Source organism: Trachemys scripta, chromosome 1 (assembly GCF_013100865.1).
Source record: "Trachemys scripta elegans isolate TJP31775 chromosome 1, CAS_Tse_1.0, whole genome shotgun sequence".
NCBI lineage: Eukaryota > Metazoa > Chordata > Testudines > Emydidae > Trachemys > Trachemys scripta.
The window spans coordinates 318,733,612-318,757,682 of NC_048298.1; the positions used below are offsets into that span (position 1 = coordinate 318,733,612).

The following is a 24,071-nucleotide window of genomic DNA, read 5'->3' on the forward strand; positions in this document are numbered from 1 at the left end:
CTGATACCAACCCACTCAAACAACCTACACGATGAGACGTTGGTTGAAACCATGCCAACCTGATCATTAAGCTTCAAAGAGGTAATGTCATCGTCAACAACAACAAAGAAAGAAAGAAAAAATCAAAGCAACGAACAAGTGAGCTAAAAATGAAATATCAAAAAGATAACAGCTCTTTTAGACGTCAGAATGAGACAATGTTTCAAACAACACCAGAATTAATCATCACCTTGTAACTCACTGCAAAATGTCTATTCAAACATGGTCTAGAATTTGACAGCACTTAGGGACAATCTGTTCATACAAACTACTAGCTGTGCTATACACATCAGGAACACAGTCTGCTTTTCAGTCCCCAGTATTTTTATTCTGTTCTGTTCTGAATATCGGTGGAAGAAAAACTGTCCCTCATATTGCAAACATCTTTTCCCCAATCCACCACAGACTTCCCGTGTGACCTTGGGCAAGCCATTTAGCCTCTCTGTGCTTCAGTTTCCCATCTGTAGACTGGGGATAATTATACTTCCCTACCTCACCGGGATCTTGTGAGGATAAATACACTAAGGATTGTGAAGAACTTTGAGATCAACTGATGAAAAGCATTATAAAAGCTAGATATTGTTATTATTAATTATTATTAATTATTTTTTTTCAGTGACACATTTTGCTTAGAAAAAATTACATGCAGTCTTATTTCAATAACATGGAGCAATTTCCAAATCCAAAATGCATTATTTAACTAATCACAACCCTCAGGTGAAACAGGTAAACATTATTATTATTTTACAGGTGAGGAAACTAAAACATAGAAGTTAAAGCAAAAATTTCAGATTTAGGTGCCTAAGTTAGGCACCCAAATGAGTGGCTTTATTTTTAGAGGTTCTGAACACTCACAATTCCCACCAAAGTCCAACAGGAACCTCAGGAGCCTCTGAGAGAAGGATTTGGCTCTTCTTTGTCTGTCCATCACATCAAAGCACGTAAGAAAATGGAGCCCTTTTAAATGACTGACCAATGAAGGCCTTGATTCAGGGAAGCGTCCCTATTCAGGAAAGCACTTATTCACGTGTTTAACTTTAAGTACATAATTAAGTTCCATGGGACTTAAGCATGTGCTTTCCTCAGGGCCTAATGCCACAAACTTCCAGAGCACCAAAAAGAGAGAGAGAATGCAATTACTAACCAGTGTAGAGTGGTAAGATTCTTAAATTAATACATTTTTTGTGCATCATACTCAAATATATTTTATAAAAGAAAGCAGCCTTTGTAAAACCAACATCTGGAATCCAACTTATTCAAAGAATATTTTTTGTCCAGGAAGGCCATACAGAGGACACCATTAAAATCTTTACAACTCTTTACACAAAATTCAGTATGGGGCTGGACCTCTGGCCTCAACTCTCTGAAAATCTGGCCCATGAAATTCAAAGTGGATATACAAAAGTCCTGTTGATTGTGCAGTGGTGTAAAATCTTCACAGCATTTTCCTTTGGACGTAGGTAACATTACTATTATATTTGCAGTATTTCCTATACTTAGAGTATGTTTATACTGCAAAAAAAGATGTGTTCTTAATTTGGGTTTGCTAATCCACATTAGATAACTCAGATTAAAACAGCAGTGAACACACGGCAACATGGCTTTTAATTTGGGTTAGCAGCTTGAGTTAAAGCCTATAGGTGATCCTGGGGTTGAACACAAGGTAGGTACGTAATTGTTTATGCCCTAATATGTACAGACTCCACTTTCTAAAAACAGACCTTAAGAATTCTAGCACTGAGTTAAGCAATCCACTGTTAGCCTGGACAGGAGACAGACACCAGTGCCCACTCTTTGGCAGTGGGTCTCTTTTTTATGTATCATCTTCTTGCTCGATTTTCTTTTTCTCCATTTTCTTCTATTGTTACTTTAGACAGTTAGCTAGACAAACAGGCACAGTGATGGAAATATGAACAAAATCTTTAAATAATTATTTTACACAGTGTGGGTGCCATTAAATTGGGTATGTAATGAGGTCAAATGAAGCAACTCTGAAAATCAGGCCACCTATGTAGAGGCCTTAAAAATGGATTTAGGCACCTAACTTTAGGTGCCCATGTTTTAAAACTGGGCTCTGTGGGGTTTTTTTATTATTCCTCAGAAAAGATTTATTATCAAACGCCCAAACATCAGTCAACCCACAGTACTGGTGTGTTTGTCTCTTATGATAGAAGAAGGACTACTGCAAATCTATTAAAATGCACAAGACCACACAGGACAGGTTTTGTTGTGATCACTAAACATATTTTGCACTTCAGATATGTATAAAATGTTGCTGATTATGCTACACCTGTAAAAAGGTGCTAGCTTAAAATGCCATGTATTCAGGCGCTGCATTCCTAAGGCAGGCATAAAAATGTTGAAATTATAATATATGGAGATATACCTATCTCATAGAACTGGAAGGGACCCTGAAAAGTAATTGAGTCCAGCCCCCTGCCTTCACTAGCAGGACTAAGTACTGATTTTTTGCCCCAGATCCCTAAGTAGCTCCCTCAAGGATTGAACTCACAACCCTGGGTTTAGCAGGCCAATGCTCAAACCACTGAGCTATCCCTCCCAAGAAAGAAGAAGTAGATGCTCCCAAGAAAAGAAAACACAGTACGCCTTTTGAGTAACATCTTCATGGCAAAGGAGTCTGCATAGCCTACTGTATTGGAATCACAGTCCATCCAATGACTGGCAAGGACTTACAGAGGGCCCACGTGGTGACAATAGGAACCACAGGTTGTGTTAGGCAATCTGAGTGCCTCATGTTAGGAAGGATTACTTAGATCACCGCCTGTGCTCAGGAGGGTAATAGTGCTTATATATAATAGGGGCTTGCGTCTTTTATACCCTGTGAGAACGTTCCACGTACCTTCTGAAGTTTGTCTGCCTTCTCATAGTATCCCTCCAGCTCCTGCCGCAGAACATGATTCTCCTCCGACAGCATCTCCACCATTTGCTGCGCTCGCTCCACAATGGCATATGCATCAGGCGTGAGCTGCTGGCTTGGTGGAGTCGCAGGTGGAGGCTGGGCAGTTACAGCTGATGGGAGCGGTGGCAAGGTTGCTGAGTGCAGTGGGCCAGTAATGGAGGAGGCCTGGGAGGACATTGGACTGTGCTGCTGTACCGGCACCGATGGAAAAGCAGGTTGACATTGTCGGCTAAATAAAAGCAAATACGGGAAAAGATTATACCAGCCCAGAAAAACTGCCCTGAAAATATACCAGCCATCTAGATTGTAAGGGCTTTGGGATAAGGCATGTCTTTTTACTACAAGTTTGTTCAGCACCTAGCAATGGGACCCTGATTTCTAAGCAGTACCATAATATAAATCACAACTGTACTCCTTAGTGTCACAGACTTCAGACACCAACATAATTCAGGAGCACTGGCTGATGGATGCTAATTTAAAAATAAACGATATATTCCTCATCCTTCAACCATTACCTGCCTGGAGCAAGTCAGTGAGCAGAATTCTGATAGGCTGAATCAGAAGATGGGAGGAAATGAGGTGAGCAATGTGATGTTCCTGAATAGCTTTAGCTTAGCAAAGGACAGACTGCTGCAAAACGGCTGGCTGGACCACCCTGATCAATTCTTTCGAATCATCAAAGTCGTTTTACAATGAGAGACCTCATAATGATTGTATGAATAGGTGAGTTATATTCAGATGCATTAATCTATCATTGATCTTACTGAAAACAAAGAGGTGACTTGATCATGGTCTAGATGTATCTACATGGGGATATGTTTTCTGACAATAGAGGTCTCATTAATTTAGCAGATAAAGATATAACAAGAGCCAATGGCTGGAAGTTGAATCTAGACAAATTCAGACTGGAAATAAAGTGCAGTTCTTTAACAGTGAGGGTAATTCTATCTTAGCTACTTATATGTCCCCATCTCCATAGTATCTAACTGTCTCACAATCTTTAATGTATTTATCCTCACCACACCCCTGAGCCAAAAACTCAAAAGGTAATAACAAAATGTTTTTTAAGTACAACAGAAGCAGAAAGCCTGCTAAACAACCAGTGGGGCCCCTGGATGATCGAGATACAAAAGGAGCTCTTAAAGATGATAAAGTCATTGCGGAGAAACTAAATGAATTCTTTGCTTCAGTCTTCACAGCTGAGGATGTTAGGGAGATTCCCAAACCTGAGCCGTCCTTTGTAGGTGACAGATCTGAGGAACTGTAACAGATTGAAGTGTCATTAGAGGAGGTTTTGGAATTAATTGATAAACTTAACAGTAACAAGTAACCAGGACCAGATGGCATTCACCCAAGAGTTCTAAAAGAACTCAAATGTAAAATTGCGGAACTATTAACTATGGTTTGTAACCTGTCCTTTAAATCAGCTTCTGTACCCAATGACTGGAAGATAGCTAATGTGATGCCAATATTTAAAAAGGGCTCTAGAGGTGATCCCGGCAATTACAGACTGGTAAGTCTAATGTCAGTACTGGGCAAATTAGTTGAAACAATAGTAAAGAATAAAATTGTCAGACACATAGAAGAACATAAATTGTTGGGCAAAAGTCAACATGGTTTCTGTAAAGAGAAATCATGTCTTACTAATCTATTAGAGTTCTTTGAAGAGGTCAACGAACATGTGGATAAGGGGGATCCAGTGGACATAGTATACTTAGATTTCCAGAAAGCCTTTGACAAGGTCCCTCACCAAAGGCTGTTACGTAAATTAAGTTGTCATAGGATAAGAGGGAAGATCTTTTCATGGATTGAGAACTGGATAAAAGACAGGGAACAAAAAGTAGGAATAAATGGTAAATTTTCAGAATGGAGAGGGGTAACTAGTGGTGTTCCCCAAGGGTCAGTCCTAGGACCAATCCTATTCTACTTATTCATAAATGATTTGGAGAAAGGGGTAAACAGTGAGGTGGCAAAGTTTGCTGATGATACTAAACTGCTCAAGATAGTTAAGACCAAAGCAGACTGTGAAGAACTTCAAAAAAATATCACAAAACTAAGTGATTGGGCAACAAAATGACAAATGAAATTTAATGTGGCTAAATGTAAAGTAATGCACACGGGAAAAAATAACCTCAACTACACATACAATATGATGGGGGCTAATTTAGCTACAACTAATCAGGAAAGAGATCTTGGAGTCATCGTGGGTAGTTCTCTGAAGACGTCCACGCAGAGTGCAGCGGCAGTCATAAAAGCAAACAGGATGTTAGGAATAATTGAAAAAGGGATAGGGAATAAGACGGAGAATATTTTATTCCCTTATATAAATCCATGGTACGCCCACATCTTGAATACTGCGTACAGATGTGGTCTCCTCATCTCAAAAAAGATATACTAGCATTAGAAAAGGTTCAGAGAAGGGCCACTAAAATGATTAGGGGTTTGGAATGGGTCCCATATGAGGAGAGATTAAAGAGGTTAGGACTTTTCAGCTTGGAAAAGAGGAGACTAAGGGGGGATATGATAGAGGTATATAAAATCATGAGTGGTGTGGAGAAAGCGAATAAGGAAAAGTTATTTACTTGTTCCCATAATATAAGAACTAGGGACTACCAAATGAAATGAATGGGCAGCAGGTTTAAAACAAAGAAAAGGAAGTTCTTCTTCACACAGCGCACAGTCAACCTATGGAACTCCTTGCCTGAGGAGATTGTGAAGGCTAGGACTATAATAGGGTTTAAGAGAGAACTAGATAAACTCATGGAGGTTAAGTCCATTAATGGCTATTAGCCAGGATGGGTAAGGAATGGTGTCCCTAGCCTCTGTTTGTCAGAGGGTGGAGACGGATGGTAGGAAAGAGATCACTTGATCATTGCCTGTTAGGTTCACTCCCTCTGGGGCACCTGGCATTGGCCACTGTTGGCAGACAGGATGCTGGGCTGGATGGACCTTTGGTCTGACCCAGTATGGCCATTCTTATGTTCTTATATATTATCCCCATTTTACAGATAGGGAACTGAGGCATGGAGAGACTAAGTGACTTGCCCAGTAACACACAGGAAGTCTGTGATGGAACAGGGAATCAACCTGGGTTTCCGAAGTCCCAGGTTAGCATCCTGACCACTGGATCATCATTCCTTTCCAATTACCCATTCTCCATCATCTGCAGCTGTATCAAGGCTACTTTTGCTGAAAGATAAATTCTCTGATAACTACTAGTTATTGGAGTCGATGCAGGAATCACTGGGTGAATTTCTGCATCCTGTGTTATGCAAGAGGTAATAATTATCCCTTTTGGCCTTAAAATCTATTAATACTATTATGTGTACACCATATTTTTTGCTAAATACACAATACCTGTGATCGATGTTGTTTTCATAGTGTACGGTGCTTCACAAGGAGGGAAAGATGGGATTCTCAAAAGCACTTAGCATTGGCTAATTCTGCTCCCACTGGAATCAACATACCATTGACCTCAATGGGTGCAGAGTTAGACCAACACTGAATGCTTTTGAAAATCCTACCTAAAAGCAAAGGTCCAAATAGTAAAGAGCTCTCCAGAGCCTAATAACAAGGCAATTCACAAGTATCTTAGCTTATGCCTTGATGGACAGAACCTGGTTGAATAGGAAATGTCCTGAAGCAGCAAAGGTGTCATTACACAAGTGGGATGGAAATGGGCGGCAGGGCAGATTTAACCAGTAAACACTCATGAGGCTACTTTGTGTGCTGAGTACATCATCACATTAGTGAATTTTTTAAAACTTATTTGCTAATTCACTAACGATTAAGTTGCCACAAGAAAGCAGGTCAGTGCCAGGAAAGTAGAATTCTGATAGGCACCAAATACATCAGGAAATAGATTTGCTGCCATTGTTATACTATAGTTTTGCTTCAATGTTGCTAGCAGAACCCCCTCCTTCTGGCCTCCTCACACTACATGCCACATCCCACATATGCCACATAATGTTTGATGCTAAAGCGAGGTCACAGAGCATCAAGGGGAAAAGAAATAAGGGAAGCTACAACAAGCAAAGCCATTGTTAACTAAATGAAACACTGTCTGGAACTGGGAATTCTCCTACACTGCTATATCAGTGATGATATCATAGGGGCTGGGAAGTTATAGCAACACTGTTCTCAGTATTGATTATACAGTAATGGGAAGTAAACATGATGTATCCTGCTTGGGCTGAAGGGTGCGCAGTGCTCCCTTATGTGGAAGGGTCAGGATCACAGGTGATACTGCTTGGAATGTTATGTTGCTCTGCCACATCTGTCTCCTTATCACCAGCAAAATCAGAGAAAGGAAAGGACTGTGCATGCGGGTGCACGTGCTGTGGGGGAGGCCTTTCATTCCTTTGCAATAGTGTTTGAGGTTGGACTTATACCTGGTCAACCAGTTATTGTGAACTGAACGGTGTGGCCTTCAGACGTTAGACTGTATGCCCCTGAGACAGGGACCAGGAGTCACGTTTTGACCTCAGTTATTGTTCACTGGTTTACATCTAGATTGGGAACGATTTATTTTGACCCCTGAGACTTCCTTATAAACTCAAATATCTCAGCACATAGTAAGGTGGGATATCACTGAATTAGAGGTCATCAACAGAATTTAATCCTCCTCTAGAGTGATAATCTATGGACCCAAGTAGTTACATGGATACAATTTTCATTATAGCCCGCAATTCCACAACCATGACATTTGCAGCATTTGACCTCTATTTTTGTGAAGATAACCTAGAAAATGTGAACCAAGTTTAAACTGATTCAGTATTGTCTTCCAGAGTCTGCAGACAGCCTGAAACAACCGTTCTGAGAGGTTTGAGCTGCTTTGTTCATCTCAATGGGTCATTAACTGTGACACTGAAAGGTGGCAGTGTAAATGTAAACATTGTTAACTATCTCACTACTGATCACTTCAGCAGAAGCATTTAGTGTGCTTATTTACAGCCCCAAATTACTGTCCAGCCCTTTTCAGGTGTACACCACTTTACACCAGCAGAAAATCTGTCCCTTAGTTTTATCCACACTCTTTCCCTTTCCTGAAAGCTTCCCCTTAACACCATTAAGTAAGTCTGAGATTGTACTCCAAACAAGAACTACCACATTTCCTAAAGATCGCCTGCTGAAGCCATTTTGTTACTGCCCTTTTCTTCATCACACTCTGCTTTGTAAAACCTCAGAGGAAACTGCCAGTATCCTGTCCTCGTCAGGGAACTGAAATTTCTTTTTGTTTCAAAAAATTAACAATATAAAAATAGTATGACCAATATTATAAACTGGGTTGAGCAATGAAATGTCACATACAATATTATGAACATGTCAGATATTTCCAAATGCAACCTAGTAATGGAGCGTTACTAGTTTATGTGAGGCCTAGTCTAACACTTAATAGTTTTATCAATATAATTATTTCAATTAGTGTTTATTTTACCCAAATAGTTATCCTGGTAAAAGCCTTAGTGTGGACACAGTTATACCAGCATAAAGGAGACTTCTACCAGTATAGTTAATTCCCCTTCCTGTACCGGAATAGCTACACTGGTATAAAGCACCTATATATTGATATACCTGCATCCAAACTAGGTGAGCTGTACCTACTTTAACTATACTGGTTAAGCCCTGATTGTCCTATTTGGGGATTTCTAACCTCATATTAGTTTTGCACTTTTCGGTTGGCTTCAGCCAGTCTAGGTTTACATTGAGAAGTGAGGAAAGAAGCAGGCCCAGTTAATTCAGTCATTCCTGATTTTCAAGTTATTCACCCCAAGTTACTCCTGATTTACAGCCATGTGAGAGCAGAATCAGGCCATAGATTCTGCACAGGCCAGAGTGTATTGGACGTTCTCATAAGTATTTTCCATCTTGAACTTGTACAATTTATGTCGCTTCTTTTGATGTGTGGCTGGTAAACATAATGAATTACTGATGAATACTTTGTTCTTTACTGTTTACAAGTCCCATTTATCCCAGGTTTCCTTTGAAGTTTTTTAAAACTGAACCCACTGTTAAACTTCTGGGTGTATGTACAATACATATAACACAACAATCCAAAAAGCAAACTGGCAGTTAGAAAAAATAAGATTCCCTGATTAGGTTAAATACAGTCCATATCCAACCCCTCTACTTAATGCCTGAATGAATAAAGAAATGAACCAAGCTTGCCCTGTGCCCAGGAAGTCAACAGAGTTGAGCTCCCTTGGACTAACAGGGTACACAAATGCCAATGATTTTCCTTTATTTTTTTAGATGGTGATTTTACTCTGTATTAGAGCTGGCTGAAATTTCCTGTGTAAAAGGTTTTTCGTGACAAAATTGCCTATTTTTTAAAACGACTCTTCAAGAAAAATCATCAAAATTATAGATATTTTCCACTTTTTGCAAAATTTCCAGTCATGTTTTTATCAATTTTTGTAAATGCTTTTGTCAAAATTGTTTTAGAACTCAGTGGCATTTTTTTGTTTACTGAAAACCAGGTTTTTTGGTAAATGAAATTTTTTGATATGAAATAATAAAACACTGCTTTGGGGAATGAAAAATTTCAATAATGATTCTGATAAAAAATTGATTAATTTTTCAGTTTAAAACATTATGAAAAATAGGTCCACTTGGAACCCCTGGTAATTTTGAAATCTTTTTCAACCAGCTTTGCTCTCATTTTTTTCCATTATAATTCTTTTCCTAGTGATTGCACATTTTTAGTCTTGTCAGGATAGTTTTATTGTTTGTTTGTTTGTTTTTCCTTTTTGACAGGCATTTAGGAGGGAAGGCTATGACAGCTACAGAGGCAGCAGTGGTAGTGACCCACGGAATGAAGGTAACTAGATGTGGAAGCTGCAGGATGTACAATCTTCTGGAAAGGGTACTTGAAAGGTGCTTCATTTGTATGAAGTGCCGCCTGAGAGACCTAAAGGAAGAGAAGGCCAGAGGTTTGGAGATGCAGCTAGAAACTATGGTTGAGTTTCTAAGGGGATTTGATTCAGAGTAGCAGCCGTGTTAGTCTGTATCTGCAAAAAGAACAGGAGTACTTGTGGCACCTTAGAGACTAACACATTTATTTGAGCATAAGCTTTCGTGGGCTACAGCCCACTTCATCGGATGAATAGAATGGAACACACAGAAAGAAGATATTTATACATACAGAAAACATGAAAAGGTGGAAGTAGCCATGCCAACTGATTGGCCTCTTACAGTTGGTCTACGTGACTGGGGACTTCCTACTAAGAAGAACAGAAAGGCCTGTCACCAGAGCTGATCTGGAGAATACAAGCATGTGCTTCTGCCCAGAGCTAATATATGGAATGTGGACCTAAGGCTGAAGAGGATCCTAATGGGAGCAGGCAAGAATCCACTGATTGTTCTTCACATGGGGACAAAGAATACTGCTAGATTCTCGTTAGGGTGCATTAAGGAAGACTACACCAGACCGAGGAAGAAGCTTAAAGAAATGAAAGCTCGGGTGATCTTCAGTAAAAACAACGAGGAGTCCGGTGGCACCTTAAAGATTAACAGATTTATTTGGGCATAAGCTTTCACCCAAATAAATCTGTTAGTTTTTAAGGTGCCACCAGACTCCTTGTTGTTTTTGTGGATACAGACTAACACGGCTATCCCTCTGATATGTGATCTTCAGTGGGATTCTACCTATACCTGGCGGAGGAGAACAGAGGCAAAACAAGATTATGATGATCAATGGATGACTCGCACAATGGTGCTATGAGGAGGGCTTTGAGGTGTTAGACCACTGGGAGGCATTCACCAACATAGGACTGTTCTCATGGGATGGATTCAACCTGAGCAGGGAGGGAAAGAGACTTCTGGAATGAAGGTTGGCACAACTGATGAAAAGAGCTTTAAACTAGGAATTCAGGAGAGACAGTTGGGAGGTGCTCATGAAATCTCAATGCTTGATTCCAATATTTGAGCAGCAGGAAAATCACGTGAAAGAGGATACAGCAACGGAGAAAGGAACAACAGAGGGTAGGAAAATGGACAAAAAGAGGAAAGATAGTTCCAATACCACTGACAATAACAGGTATGTGATACTGGCAGTAAAATGACTGTACCTAATCGGGCGAGAAATCTGAGTGAAGCCAAGCAGCAACAACTAAGATGTCTGTACACCAATGCAAGGAGCCTGGGTAACAAAACAGAAGAACTAGAACTATTGGTGCAGGAAGTGAAACCAGATATTACAGGGATAATGGAAATATGGTAGAATAGCCTTCATGACTGGAATACAGGTATTGAAGGGTATGTGCTGTTCAGGAAAGACAGAAATAAAGGTAAAGGTAGTGGAGTAGCATTGTATATTAATGATGAGATAAACTGTATAGAAACTGGAAGTGATGGAATGGATAAAATGGAATCTGAGTCAAAATCAACTGGGGAAGAAAGGTTACAGAGGCTCCACTTGGATAATGGTTGGGATCTGCTACAGACCCCCAGGATCTGATCCAGATATGGATATTTTAAATGAAATAAATACTAGGGCTGTCAAGCGATTAAAAAAATTAATCGCGCTCTTAAACAATAATAGAATACAATTTATTTAAATATTTTTAGATGTTTTCTACATTTTCAAATATATTGATTTCAATTATAACACAGAATACAAAGTGTACAGTGCTCATTTTATATTTATTTTTATTACAAATATTTGCACTGTGAAAAACAAAAGAAATAGTATTTTTCAATTCACCTAATACAAGTACTGTAGAGCAATCTCTTTAGCATGAAAGTTGAACTTACAAATGTAGAATTATGTACAAAAAAAACCTGCATTCAAAAATATAACAATGTAAAACCTACAAGGCCACTCAGTCCAATCTCTCATAGAAACAAATTTCTTTACATTTGCAGGGGATAATGCTGCCCGCTTCTTGTTTACAATGTCACCTGAAAGTAACAATAGGCATTCACATGGCACTGTTGTAGCCGGAGTCACAAGACATTTACGTGCCAGATGCACTAACGATTCATATGTCCCTTCATGCTTCAACCACCACTCCAGAGGACATGCATCCATGCTGATGATGGGTTCTGCTCGATAACGATCCAAAGCAGTGCAGATTGACACGTTTTTTTTTTTCATCATCTGAGTCAGATGCAACCAGCAAAAGGTTGATTTTTATTTTTATTTTTTGGTGGTTCGGGTTCTGTAGTTTCCGCATCAGAGTATTGCTCTTTTAAGACTTCTGAAAACATGCTGCACACCCTGGCCCTCTCAGATTTTGGAAGGCACTTCAGATTCCTAAACCTTGGGTCGAGTGCTATAGCTATCTTTAGAAATCTCACATTGATACCTTTTTTTAAAAGAGCCTCTAGATGTGATCCTGGCAATTACAGGCCAGTAAGCCAGAAGTTACTACCAGGTAAATTGGTTGAAACTATACTAAAGAACATAATTATCAGATGCATAGGTGAACACAATATATTGGGTCGAGTGCTGTAGCTATTTTTAGAAATCTCACATTGGTACCTTCTTTGTGTTTTGTCAAATCTGCAGTGAAAGTGTTCTTAAAATGAACAACATGTGCTGGGTCATCATCCGAGACTGCTGTAACATGAAATATATGGCAGAATGCAGGTAAAACAGAGCAGGAGACACACAATTCTCCCCCAAAGAGTTGAGTCACAAATTTAATTAACACTTTTTTTTTTTTCTAAACGTCATCAGCATGGAAGCATGTCCTCTGGAATGGTGGCTAAAGCATGAAGGGGCATACGAATGCTTAGCATGTCTGGCACATAAATACCTTGCAATGCCAGCTACAAAAGTGCCATGGGAACGCCTGTTCTCACTTTCAGGTGACATTGTAAATAAGAAGTGGGCAGCATTATCTCCCGTAAATGTAAACAAACTTGTCTGTCTGAGCAATTGGCTGAACAAGAAGTAGGACTGGGTGAATTGTAGGCTCTACAGTTTTACATTGTTTTGAGTGCAGATATGTAACAAAAAAAAAATCTATATTTGTAAGTTGCATTGATTTCAATTACAATAGAATACGAAGTGTACAGTGCTCACATTATACTATTATTTTTATTACAAAATTTGCACTGTAAAATGAAAACAAAAGAAATAGTATTTTTCAATTCACCTCATACAAGTACTGTAGTGAAAACTATTTATCATGGAAATATTTAATACATTTCAATTGGTATTCTATTGTTTAACACTGTGCGATTAAAACTCCGATTAATCGTGATTAATTTTTTTATTCGTGATTAATTTTTTTGAATTAATCGCGTGAGTTAACTGCGATTAATCGACAGCCCTAGTTTAGATGTAATAAGTTAGAGGATGCTTTTCTGTATTTTTTATTTTTGGCTGTTAATCTAGTTTGTTCATGATTGTCTTCCACTGCATCTTCTGATGCCAGAAATTAGTGACATGGATGGGCTGTCTAGATAATTAATCTACACCAACACTCTCTAAACCATGAACAAATTGGGGTGAGACGCAATTGTCTGATGCTTTATTTTAATCAAGATCATTGTGGGCTAAAATGATTCCCTATGATGAATCCTGTGAGGACTGATAATCATGCATGGAAAGACTACAGCAGTTTGTTGATGCTTATGGTGCAGCATAACAAAAACGTAGCATTCCCTTCTGAGACCTGTGGGAAGTAAAACCAATGCACATAGCATTTTGTACATTCACAGTGACAGAGAAGCGGACAGAGATGAGCTATAGAAAGATTGCAGCCACTTTACAAAGGCATTTGTCACTGAAACTTTTTATCCTGGCAGAACATTTCCAGATTCATAAGTGGAATCAGCAGCCTGCCAAGCTCACAAGTGTGCATATGGCACAACTGAAGATGCCAGGCCAATTTGGAACAAATCTGAATGATGGTTCGAGGAACTATTTGGTGTGTGGTTAGACATGCCAGCCATTTGCTGACAGACTCTGATCTTACATAATCCTGAGCTGTGGGATATCACTGTATCAGTGAAGACTGTAGCAAAAGACATGGAAAATAAAATGGCCCAAAGTCAGAGTGACATTTACCAAATCAGTTCCACATTAGCCAAAGGCTGACTCCTCATTTTGAACGTTTCTCCTGTTGCCAAACAGACCATAAATTGTCATTTCAAAGAGGAGCTGTATCAGAAGTACCAGAAAGAATGACATACACATATGTGTAAAAGCAAATAAACTGTAACAAATCCAGATACAAGTATAAAGTAGTTCAAACTGTTCCTGAGCAATTATCTACCAGTGACAGAGATGGTGACTGCTTAAACATTGCCAGTAGGAATATACACACAGAAAATAAACCCCAGAAAAGCTCAGATATCATAGAGATGGAACCAGAAAACATCTGCTCAATGTGCAGCGGCAGTCAGAAAAACTGACAGAATGTTAGGAACCATTGGAAAAAGGATAGATAAGACAGAAAATATCATAATTCCACTGTATATATCGATGATATGCTCACCCCTTGAATATTGTGTGTAGTTCTGGTTTCCCCATCTTAAAAAATATAGATTGGAATTGGAAAAGGTACAAAAAAGGGCTACAATTAATGATCAGGGATATGGACAGCCTTCATACCAGGTAAGGTTAAAAAGACTGGGACTGTTCAGCTTAGAAAAGAGATGACTAAGAGGTGATATGATAGAGGTCTATAAAATGAATCATATGGAGAAAGTGAATAGAGAAGTGTTATTTATTTACCCCTTCACATAACACAAGAACCAGGGGTCACCCTATGAAATTAATAGACAGCAGGTTTAAAACAAACATAAGGAAGTATTTCTTCACAAAACGCACCATCAACCAGTGGAACTTGTTAGCAAGGGATGTTGTGAAGGTCAAAAGTATAACTGGGTTCAAAAAAGAATTATATAAGTTAATGAGGATAGGTCCATGAATAGCTATTAGCCAAGATGGTCAGGTATAAAACCCCAGCCTCTAGGTGTCCCTAAGACTCTGACTGCCAGATGCTGGGACTAGACGACAGGGGACGATGGATCATTGATAATTGCCCTGTTCTATTCATTCCCTCTGAAGTATGTGGCATTTGCCACTGTTGGAAGACTGCTCTAGATGGACCACTGATCTGACCCAGTATGGCGATTCTTATGTTACCTAAATGAGCAGTCTCACTGAAATCAGTGGGACTACTTGTAAGAGTACCTGCTCACCGGTAAGCAATAAGGAGTTCACAAACTGGGCCCAAACAATTTCACAATCAATTAACCCCACTGTATCATTCCCACTTTGACACAGAACTCAATGAAGCTCTGCCACAGACACTGGAGTAAGCTCTGCTGCTTAGTACACAGGGCCTTACCCAAAGACTATTTAAAGAGACTCAGCAGAACAAGCTCCTTGGTTATTGAATCAGCATTTTTCATGAGCTATCAAAATCAAGCCATCACCCTTTTATGTGGAGATTAATCCATTTGGTGTCTGCAGTGTTTGTTAACATAATGAATCACAGCTGGAATCCTGTTACACTTCCTGAGAATATAACCTGAGCGTGACCCCATTATCTTGCATTTCCCATTCTCATATAGCTGTTTCTTATCATAAACAGGGATTTTCACTTGGCTCTTATAAGCATAATTTTCAGCTGAAAAATTACACAAACTCCGGATAGCTAATGCTGGTATTCAAAATAAATGTTTAGCTGGTGGAATTCAAATAATGTTCCCAAGTCTAAACATGCGTAAGGGAAGACCGGCAGGCCATCAGTGCAGGCTCGTGCTTGCAAATAAAGTGGCACGGTCCTGATCCTGAGCATCCCCACCTGGCAGGATCAGATTTTATTTAATCAATTTGTATAACCATTGTACTATTGGAATGAGCCGTCATCTTTACCAGACCTTATTTTGCAAACAAACAAGTTACCTATAGTATTTCAGACACTCACAATAATGAAATCTTCATGTTCTGATTTATGCTTTCAAAAAAAAATATGATCAGAAATGCAAAGCTGGGCCTGGGAATTCAGACCATACTCCAGCTTTACCGTGGGCCAACGCTGAGGAAAGAGGAGGAACTCTGCATTGGGAGTTAAAGTCAAAGGAGCTTCAAGGATTTATGGGTCAATAAATATCTAATTAGACCACTTTTAACAAGGAAAATATTAACACATCATCAAATATGTGGATTTTTAAAGTCCTCCAGATCCAAGGAGGATGGAGAGATGTTGTTCAGGGATACCAAGGAGGAATTGCTAAGAATCATGGGGTGAAACAGAGGTTATACATATCAGGAAAAATGTCCTATGGGATAATTCCCCAAGGAATGGTGGAAGCCTCATTGTTTAAGGCATACTCAAGGCCAAGCTCCACCTTCAGACAGGAGCATGAGAATTAAGTAGGAGCTGTGATGCTTAACTGGTTTCCACTAACTCTCAGGAATCAGTCCACAGAAGGTAACATTTTAAGATGACTTTTTATGTACTTTGAGGGAAAATCACCCTTGTGCCGAAGGTCAGCACAAGGGACTATGCACCACATAAGCCCACTTGTGAGGATTTAAGTGGAACTTAAAAGACACACAGGGCCCTTTGCACAAGACAGCATTTCACCCTCTGAGTGAAATTCACACCCAATGAGGACAGCCTGAAATAAGCAGGTAACTCATTACCTCACAGAGTTTGGCTTTATGTTTTTTGGGGAGGAGTTCACACTCTCATTTAAAAAGAACCAACACACTATTTCATTTTTTTTAATACTCCTGGACTAAAAATTTTTAAGCCAAATCTCAGCCCAAAGCATTTTTTTTTCTTACTTGTGAACTACAAACAATTGACAAATAGGGTTTTACAAAGGTAGCACTGTGTCCTTTAATTTAGAAGCTGAACCATAAGTGTTAGAAAGTTTATGGCACCTCTAACTACCTATGGTGGTGACCTATAGCTTTGTTGCTTCAAATAACCTACATTAAAATGGGAACATCTGTACAGCTTGGTATTAGATTAATGATGAAGAATTGCATACTTAATTGATGTTTTTTCTACTATAATTCAATTGTATAAATATATCCAGATACTTTTAGGTTTATGCATAAAGTGAAATTAATAGGAATTAAGATACTGAAGAACTTCTAAATACAATATTAGTTTTTGAAGAACTTTAGAGCTCAGAGATGATCAGAATATTGGACCCAATTCTGCTCTCAGTTACAGCAGTGCAAATCCAGAGTAACTCCATTGACTTCAGTGGAGTTAATCAGATTTATGCCGCTGTAACTGACAGCAGAATATAGTCCACTGTATCATCAGTGTTATAATCATGGGGCCTGATTCCCATTTACGCTAAGGCCACTTTACACCATTCTTCCAGTGTAAAGGGCCTTGAAATGGGAGTAAATTATATTTACATCCATTTTAAGGCTCATTTGCACTGCTAGTGGTATAAAATAGCCCTAGTGTAATGGGAATCAGACCCATATTTGTTTATATAGGACCAGAACCTGCACAAGCCAACTAGAGTTATTCCATTGATATCAATGGGCACAGGATCAGGGCTTGTACAACTGTACTTTCACTTATCCCTTCAGAAGAGAGTTATTTATGACCTACACAGCATATTTCTAAGTCTGTGGGAAAGTCTGGTGCAATTTGATTCCTTAGTTCAAGTTGTTTAATGGGAAAAAATGCCCACAGATTAACCCACTCGGTTTTCTAGCGTTATGGAGCTGATGGAGTTCACCCTCAAAGCTAAGAAGCCGGTTCAGAGAGTAGGCCTGTTTGCTTAAAAGCATCAACAACGTCAATTTTAAAAAAAGTTCAAAGCCAAAGAGTATTTACAAAAGCAAGGACGTCAAAGGCCAGGAGCTAGAATTACCTTGTCACACCATATTCTGGGGGAGGCTGGTATCTGACAACTGCTCCTTCCGTTCTTGCTGGCAGAGGAGCAGGGTAGGAGGGTTTGAGAATCTGCATCATCCCCGAGTGCTGGTCATTATAAAACAACCCGTGTTCCTGAGTCTTGCTGACTGGTGACACCACCTGCTTGGCTTTGTAGGGGTACTCGGGTGGGGGACCTCTGGGATCCATTCCTTTGCCAGAAGGCTGAGTGAGTGGGGGTCCTCCAGTTTTGAAGCCTTTGTTACTCCCTGAGGTAGGAGGGTGTTGCTTAGCACCATTTCTCTCCAAGGACAGCTGCATTATCCTCTCGCTTAGAGATCGGACATGACCCTGCTTAAGTTCTTTAAGTGCTTCATCTTTATGAGCCTGCCCACTGTTGGCCCGATTCACAGTTGGTCTCCCTTCCGTTCTCGATTTCTGACTGGACACTCCAGCAATGTAAAAACTTGGGCCAACAGCACCTGGCTGCTGGCCCCTAAAAAACTGGGACTGGGCCTTCGCCTCCTCATAAGTTGGTAGTTCTTCATTGTTCTGATGAGGCTGTGTGGCCCTGGACTGTTTCTCCATCACAGTATTGTCCACCTGATGTTCTTGCCCCTGAGGTTCCTGGCGTGCTGACTGCTGGAGCATTTGTGGGTCTTCTTGTGTGAGGTTTTCTGTGGAAGAAAGTGTGCTTGTAGTGCTGTTGGATGGTCCTGCGCTCCCGGTGGCCTGGTGCTGAATTGCCAGCAGATTCATGTTCTCATTTGGATTGCCATACCTCAGCTGCTCCTGGATCAATCGCCGTAAAACTGTTCCAGCTGCAACATCCTCTGAACCTCTCATTTCCACCTCTGAGATCCCAAGGAAGTTTGAAGGGTGGAAGTTGCAAAGAGGATCCTCAACTAAACATAGAACAGAAGAAAGTCAGGATTTATGTTTTCTGATGACACCATTATTTAAGGCTGGCAACTGCTGAGAAATTATCTAATCCTTTTACACTATAGTGCCCTGCTTCCTCTCCTCCTTACCAAACAATGCAGTATAACCTTGGAAAACTCTGAAATGCTATTAAAAATAAAGAGGTTGTACAAGTGTAATTAAGAGCAGAATCTGGCCATGAATCTACTATCTTAGTCCAGTAATTTGATTTATTTCTAACAATGCTATCTCTACATGATTAACAGTAATTTTGACATGTCAGTTCTAACAAGATGATAGGGTGACAGATGCACTGCTACCAGGGCTGGCTCCAGGCACCAGCTTGGCAAGCAGGTACTTGGGGCGGCCAATCCGGAGAGGGGCGGCAGGTCCAGCTATTCGGCGGCAATTCGGTGGACGGTCCCTCACTCCCGCTCGGAGCGAAGGACCTTCTGCCGAATTGCCGCCGCAGATCGCAATTGCGGCTTTTTTTTTTTTTTTTTTTTTTTGGCTGCTTGGGGTGGCCAAAACCCTGGAGCCAGCTCTGACTGCTACGTAAATCAGATCTGCTTATACAGTACCTTGGCTGTTCTATTCCCAGGAGTCAGGCACCTTAGAAATATCACAGCTAGGCCGATTAGATAAAATATATTCCATAAATGACACAGAAAATAAAAAGGATAGTGCAATATCCTGAGTCACAGGAGGACAGGAGCTAAGGAAAAGTCACAAATCTCCAAGTACTGTATTGAGTGGGGCCAAATACCACATTAATTTGCATGCTGTGAAACTCATTGACTTCAATAAGGTTGCACAGATTGTGAGTAACTACAAAATACTGACTATTGTCTGAATTGATTCCAATCCACTTTTCCAACACTTGAACCCACTCACCTAGTTTTCTACTGGAAACAATTTGCAGCTAATGAATTGCAAAAAGTGAAATACATAGCTGGGGTCTTCCCTGAATTTCCTAGACTGTAACAAAGCAATAATTCTATCTACACAATCTCACTCGGACTTGCTTCCCCCTCACTTACCATGCACCAGTTCCACAGGGGTGTAACTCTATCGAGACCAATGAAGTTACTCCTTAGAGACACGGGTGTAAACGAGATTAGAATCAAGTCCTCAGGAATTGGATATAATCATTACAAATTGTTAGGCAACGAGGAAGCACCATTCCATGTTCATTTTTTGAGGTCACTCTTGGAAATGTTATTTCTGAAGCCGGCTGTTCTCAGTTCTCATAGCAGTTTTTTAGAAGTATTTAAAAAAAAATTCATTTGAAAGTCATTAAAAAACAAATGTTCTCTCGAGGTTTGGTACCTCCCTGAGGTTTCATCTGTTATTGCTCACACTGTGTGATCACTTACATACAAATTGGATGCCAGATAGAAAAGAAAAACCCTCAGCTCTCCAGTATGAAAATAGGTCACTTCTATTAACATTTTTGTGGCAAAGACTTAAAGATGATTGGTAGGGTTTCCAGGGGAGAGTGGATACCATGCGGTTTCACTACAGTCATGTCACACACTCTGCAAAGTTCCTTCAGAGGACATTATCTGCCTATGCAGGGTCTAATCCAGGGGTCTCAAACACGCGGCCCGGGGGCCACATGCGGCCCGCGGAGTTGTTTTCTGGGGCCTGCGACCTCCTCGCGGCCCCCCCCCCCCCCCCCCCCCCCCTTCCCCCCGCGGGGCCCCCCCCCCCCCCACCCCGGGGAGGGCAGGCTCCCCCCCTGCCCTGCCCCCTGCTGCTCCAGGAAGCGGCTGGAACGTGGGGAAGAGGGGGCACAGGGCTCTGTGTGTTGCTCTTGATTCAGGCAGCGCCCCCAGCAGCTCCCATTGGCCACAGTTCCCCGTTCCCGGCCAATGAGAGGTGCTGGGGATGGTGCCTGAAGCAACAACAAGACACAGACTCCTGTGCCCCTCCTCCCCCAGGTTCCAGCCACTTCCCGGAGCGGTGCGGGGACAGGCAGGCAGGCGGCCTGTCCTGCCCCCAGTGCGTGTCGGGCTGGAGCCCACCCCCCGAACCCCTCCTGCAGCCCACCCCCTGCTGTACCCCACACCCCTCCTGCACTCCACACCCCAACTTCCTGCCCTGAGCCCCACACCCCTCCTGCCCTCCCTGGGGGCAGGAAGGGGGCAGAGTTGGGGTGGGGATTTCAGGGAAGGGGTTGGAATGGGGGCAGGGCCTCATGGAAGGGGTGGAGTGGGGACGGGGCCAAGGGTGGTGGTGGGGGAGGTGTCAGTAATGCGGCCCTCGGCCAATGTACTAGTCCTCATGTGGCCCTCGTGGTCATTTGAGTTTGAGACCCCTGGTCTAATCACTGCCAGGAAGTGCTTTGATCACACGATGTCCATTTAGTTGAAGACAATGGGACTACTTAACCTGCTAAAAGTTACACACCTGCTTAAGTGCTTTGCTGGATCAGGACTTGAGTGCAGAGAACACAAATGTAAAAAAATCACTAAAATGTAAACATTTTCACACTTTGCAAGGGATAAATTCCATCTAAATCTGCAAAATAATGAAGGGCCAATTTTTTAAAAAATAGGCCCGTAAGGTGAGCCTGCAAAATGTGCAGATGCAAAAACATCCATTTATGTGCTCAGTTGGATACCTGCATGTGCATTTACCTAACCTGTACTTGCAGTTGCCTATTTTTCATTTACAGCTGTTATTACTATTGATTTATATTACCATAGCATCTAGAAACCACTGCCAATGATCAGGGCCCCATCGTGCTGATACACTGTAAAAATATTCTTTCCCCTAAGAGTTCTCAATCTAGGTTATGACAATACACAACATGTGGATGAGATAAACACATAGGAGGTGGCAAATGACAAGATCACAGTAAAGAAAGCAAGTTATCATAAATAAGCAGAAAACATAACATAAGAATGGCCATATTCAGTCAGACCAAAAGTCCATCTAGCCCAGTATCCTGTTTTCCAACAGTGGCCAATGCCAGGTGTCCCAGAGGGAATGAACAGAACAGGTAATCATCAAGTGATCCATGCCCTGTCACCCATTCCCAGCTTCTGGCAAATAGAGGCTAAGGACACCATCTCTCTACAGCACCTGCCTAGCCAGTCATCCATTTGCACCCTAAGTTCTATATTTTGGGGACAAAATGTAGTTGCCTATTTTTGAAAACTTGACCCAAAAGGACTGATCTGTGCTTATTTTTCATAGGATTCTTGCAATCCTATTCCCTAAGCAGAGAGTCATCCACCTTGGTCTAACTGTCCAGTGAAGAGCAATTGAGTACTGCAGTGTAACATGATATGTTGCGCTGGTTGAAAAATGACACAGGATCAAATCCAGATCTCCCACAGAAGTAAATGGCAACATTTCCCTTGACTTCAATGGGAATCAAGATTTGGCCCATGATTTTCTTAAGTTTTTAAGATCATTCTGAAGAAACTCTAAACTTCTCTTCAAGGAGTCAATAACAGAAAAAGGAACTGGAGTTAATTTTACAGGCAGGTGTGTAAGGGTCATTGCTTTCTTACCAGCTTTATTTTTAGCACCACTGACTGTCTCTGCTGTTAACGGGGAAACATCAAGCCTGCTGACAAACAGTTGATGGTCCTGATAAAGAAAGCCAATGTCTTCCAGTATCTGGACAGGGCTACTGGGGTTGTAACAAGAGATAGGGGGCCTATAAGAAAGAAAAATGGGATGTCAATGCCAATAAACCAGTCAGTGAAGTCTTGCTGCCATGACTCATGTTGGCTGTATGTTGGAATAATGATTTGCATCTTGCTGAATGATCTGAGTGGCTCTACTGGAGTATCCATACCTCTTTTTTTAGTCACATAAATTCAGATTTAGGGCCCATTCCTGCCAGGTCTGAGTGCTTTCTGGTGAGGTGCTGAACATATTCAACTCCCATTGATTTAACTGGGAGTTGAGGGCACTCAGAATCTCTCAAGAGGTGTTCTGCACCTTGTAGGATTGGTGCTTTACTATGGAAAATGTATCCAAGGTCAGCCACCCAGGTAAGGGCTGCACAGGACAAATTTTCAATACAATGCAACACTGCTTTTTCTAGTGAACCAAGAAGGTTTATACTACACCATAATTTCACACACAACCATTCTGCTCAGTTATACAAGCCACAGGAAAAAAATATGCCTTAAACCTAACCATAAATGAAAAGAAAGCACAGCTGTGCTTTGAACCAAACACAGGCGGCAATTCCAGCTGTCAGAGGCTCAGTAGGTTCAAAGCTTCAAAGCTCTGAGGTTCAGGATTTACTATATTCAGTCCTAGTTCAATGCCACAAAAGCACTGTTAGACGCAGGGACCAGTGACTGTTGAAGGCCTGCCATGCTGTGAACCCTCAGGAATCTAGACTATTGCTCTATATCATTGGAAAGCTGGGAAATCCTTGCCCACAAAGACATAAAGAATTAATTTCTAGCCCTGACAGGGTATGTAACATAAGCTCATAAGATCACATTATTTTGATTACTAATTTATTTCCATCATCACTGCATCAATCCCCTTTTTAATCTGACATGATTTTAATCTCTAGAGTTAGGAATAAATATTTATGTTATCTCAAACAGCCAGGGAATCTCTGATTTCACAGGATATATAAAGCATTAATGTTCAACTCGAGTGAGGTATCAGCTCCTAAAAGGCCTTGCCTAGACAATACCTTGACCTGCTAAAATCAAGCTAAAGCAGTTAAAATGTGTCTATGTTGGTATTTAATGGAGTTTTCAATTGATTAAGATAGGGTGATTAAGCTAATGGCATTGAGAAAAGCAACTTTTTTTCTTAGTCTGGACAGAGGCCAATTTGGAATTTGGCTATAATCCCAAGGCTGACACCATGGCTCTTAAGAAATACGTATCTTGAATGGTCATAAGTGGCCTGAACCTTGGTCTTACATGTCATCTGAAAGGCAGTCATTCAAACAGCACAAGGCCAACAACACCAAGATAGTACATTGGCTATGAAGAACAAGTACCACCTACTGAATCATCAATACCATTTCTTGCACCAGTTTAGCCTTTGAGGTCTCCCATACAAATACTGAGCAGGCCTGACCCTGCTTAGCTTATAAAATTTGGCAAGAGCATAAATCAAGGTATGGCCACAAAATAGTAATGGGAAGTAAATGTGGAGATTGTATTATTGAAAGAAAGGGTTGAGAAATCCAAATATCTGTAACAATCCAAATGGCAGCATTCAATTCAATCTGAAGTCCATGAAGCCTTTTACATGGAAGTTCACTGAACCCATGAATAACAGTCATCTAATGCAGAACATAATTGTTTCATAGAGTACCATCACCACCACATAAGTAGAGATAACATGACTCAATATGTACAGATATTCTTAATATGGTA

The 24,071-nt window shown here is 40.8% G+C and overlaps 1 protein-coding gene across 6 annotated transcripts in view; it reads right to left on the minus strand.

Moving 5' to 3' along the window:
* Nucleotides 1-24,071, minus strand: part of AMOTL1 (angiomotin like 1) — a 120,280-nt gene that overhangs the window by 51,861 nt on the left and 44,348 nt on the right. For 4 of the 6 annotated variants that reach the window (XM_034758923.1, XM_034758927.1, XM_034758924.1 and 1 more), the window contains 2 exons: nt 17,774-18,680; nt 2,900-3,188 (listed from right to left, as the gene is read on the minus strand). In XM_034758923.1, the coding sequence (XP_034614814.1) occupies nt 2,900-3,188; nt 17,774-18,680 (1,196 nt within the window). Of the gene's footprint in view, nt 1-2,899; nt 3,189-17,773; nt 18,681-19,736; nt 19,789-22,220; nt 22,389-24,071 lie in introns of those variants that run through there. The other 2 variants (XM_034758926.1, XM_034758928.1) reach the window with 2 other exon arrangements.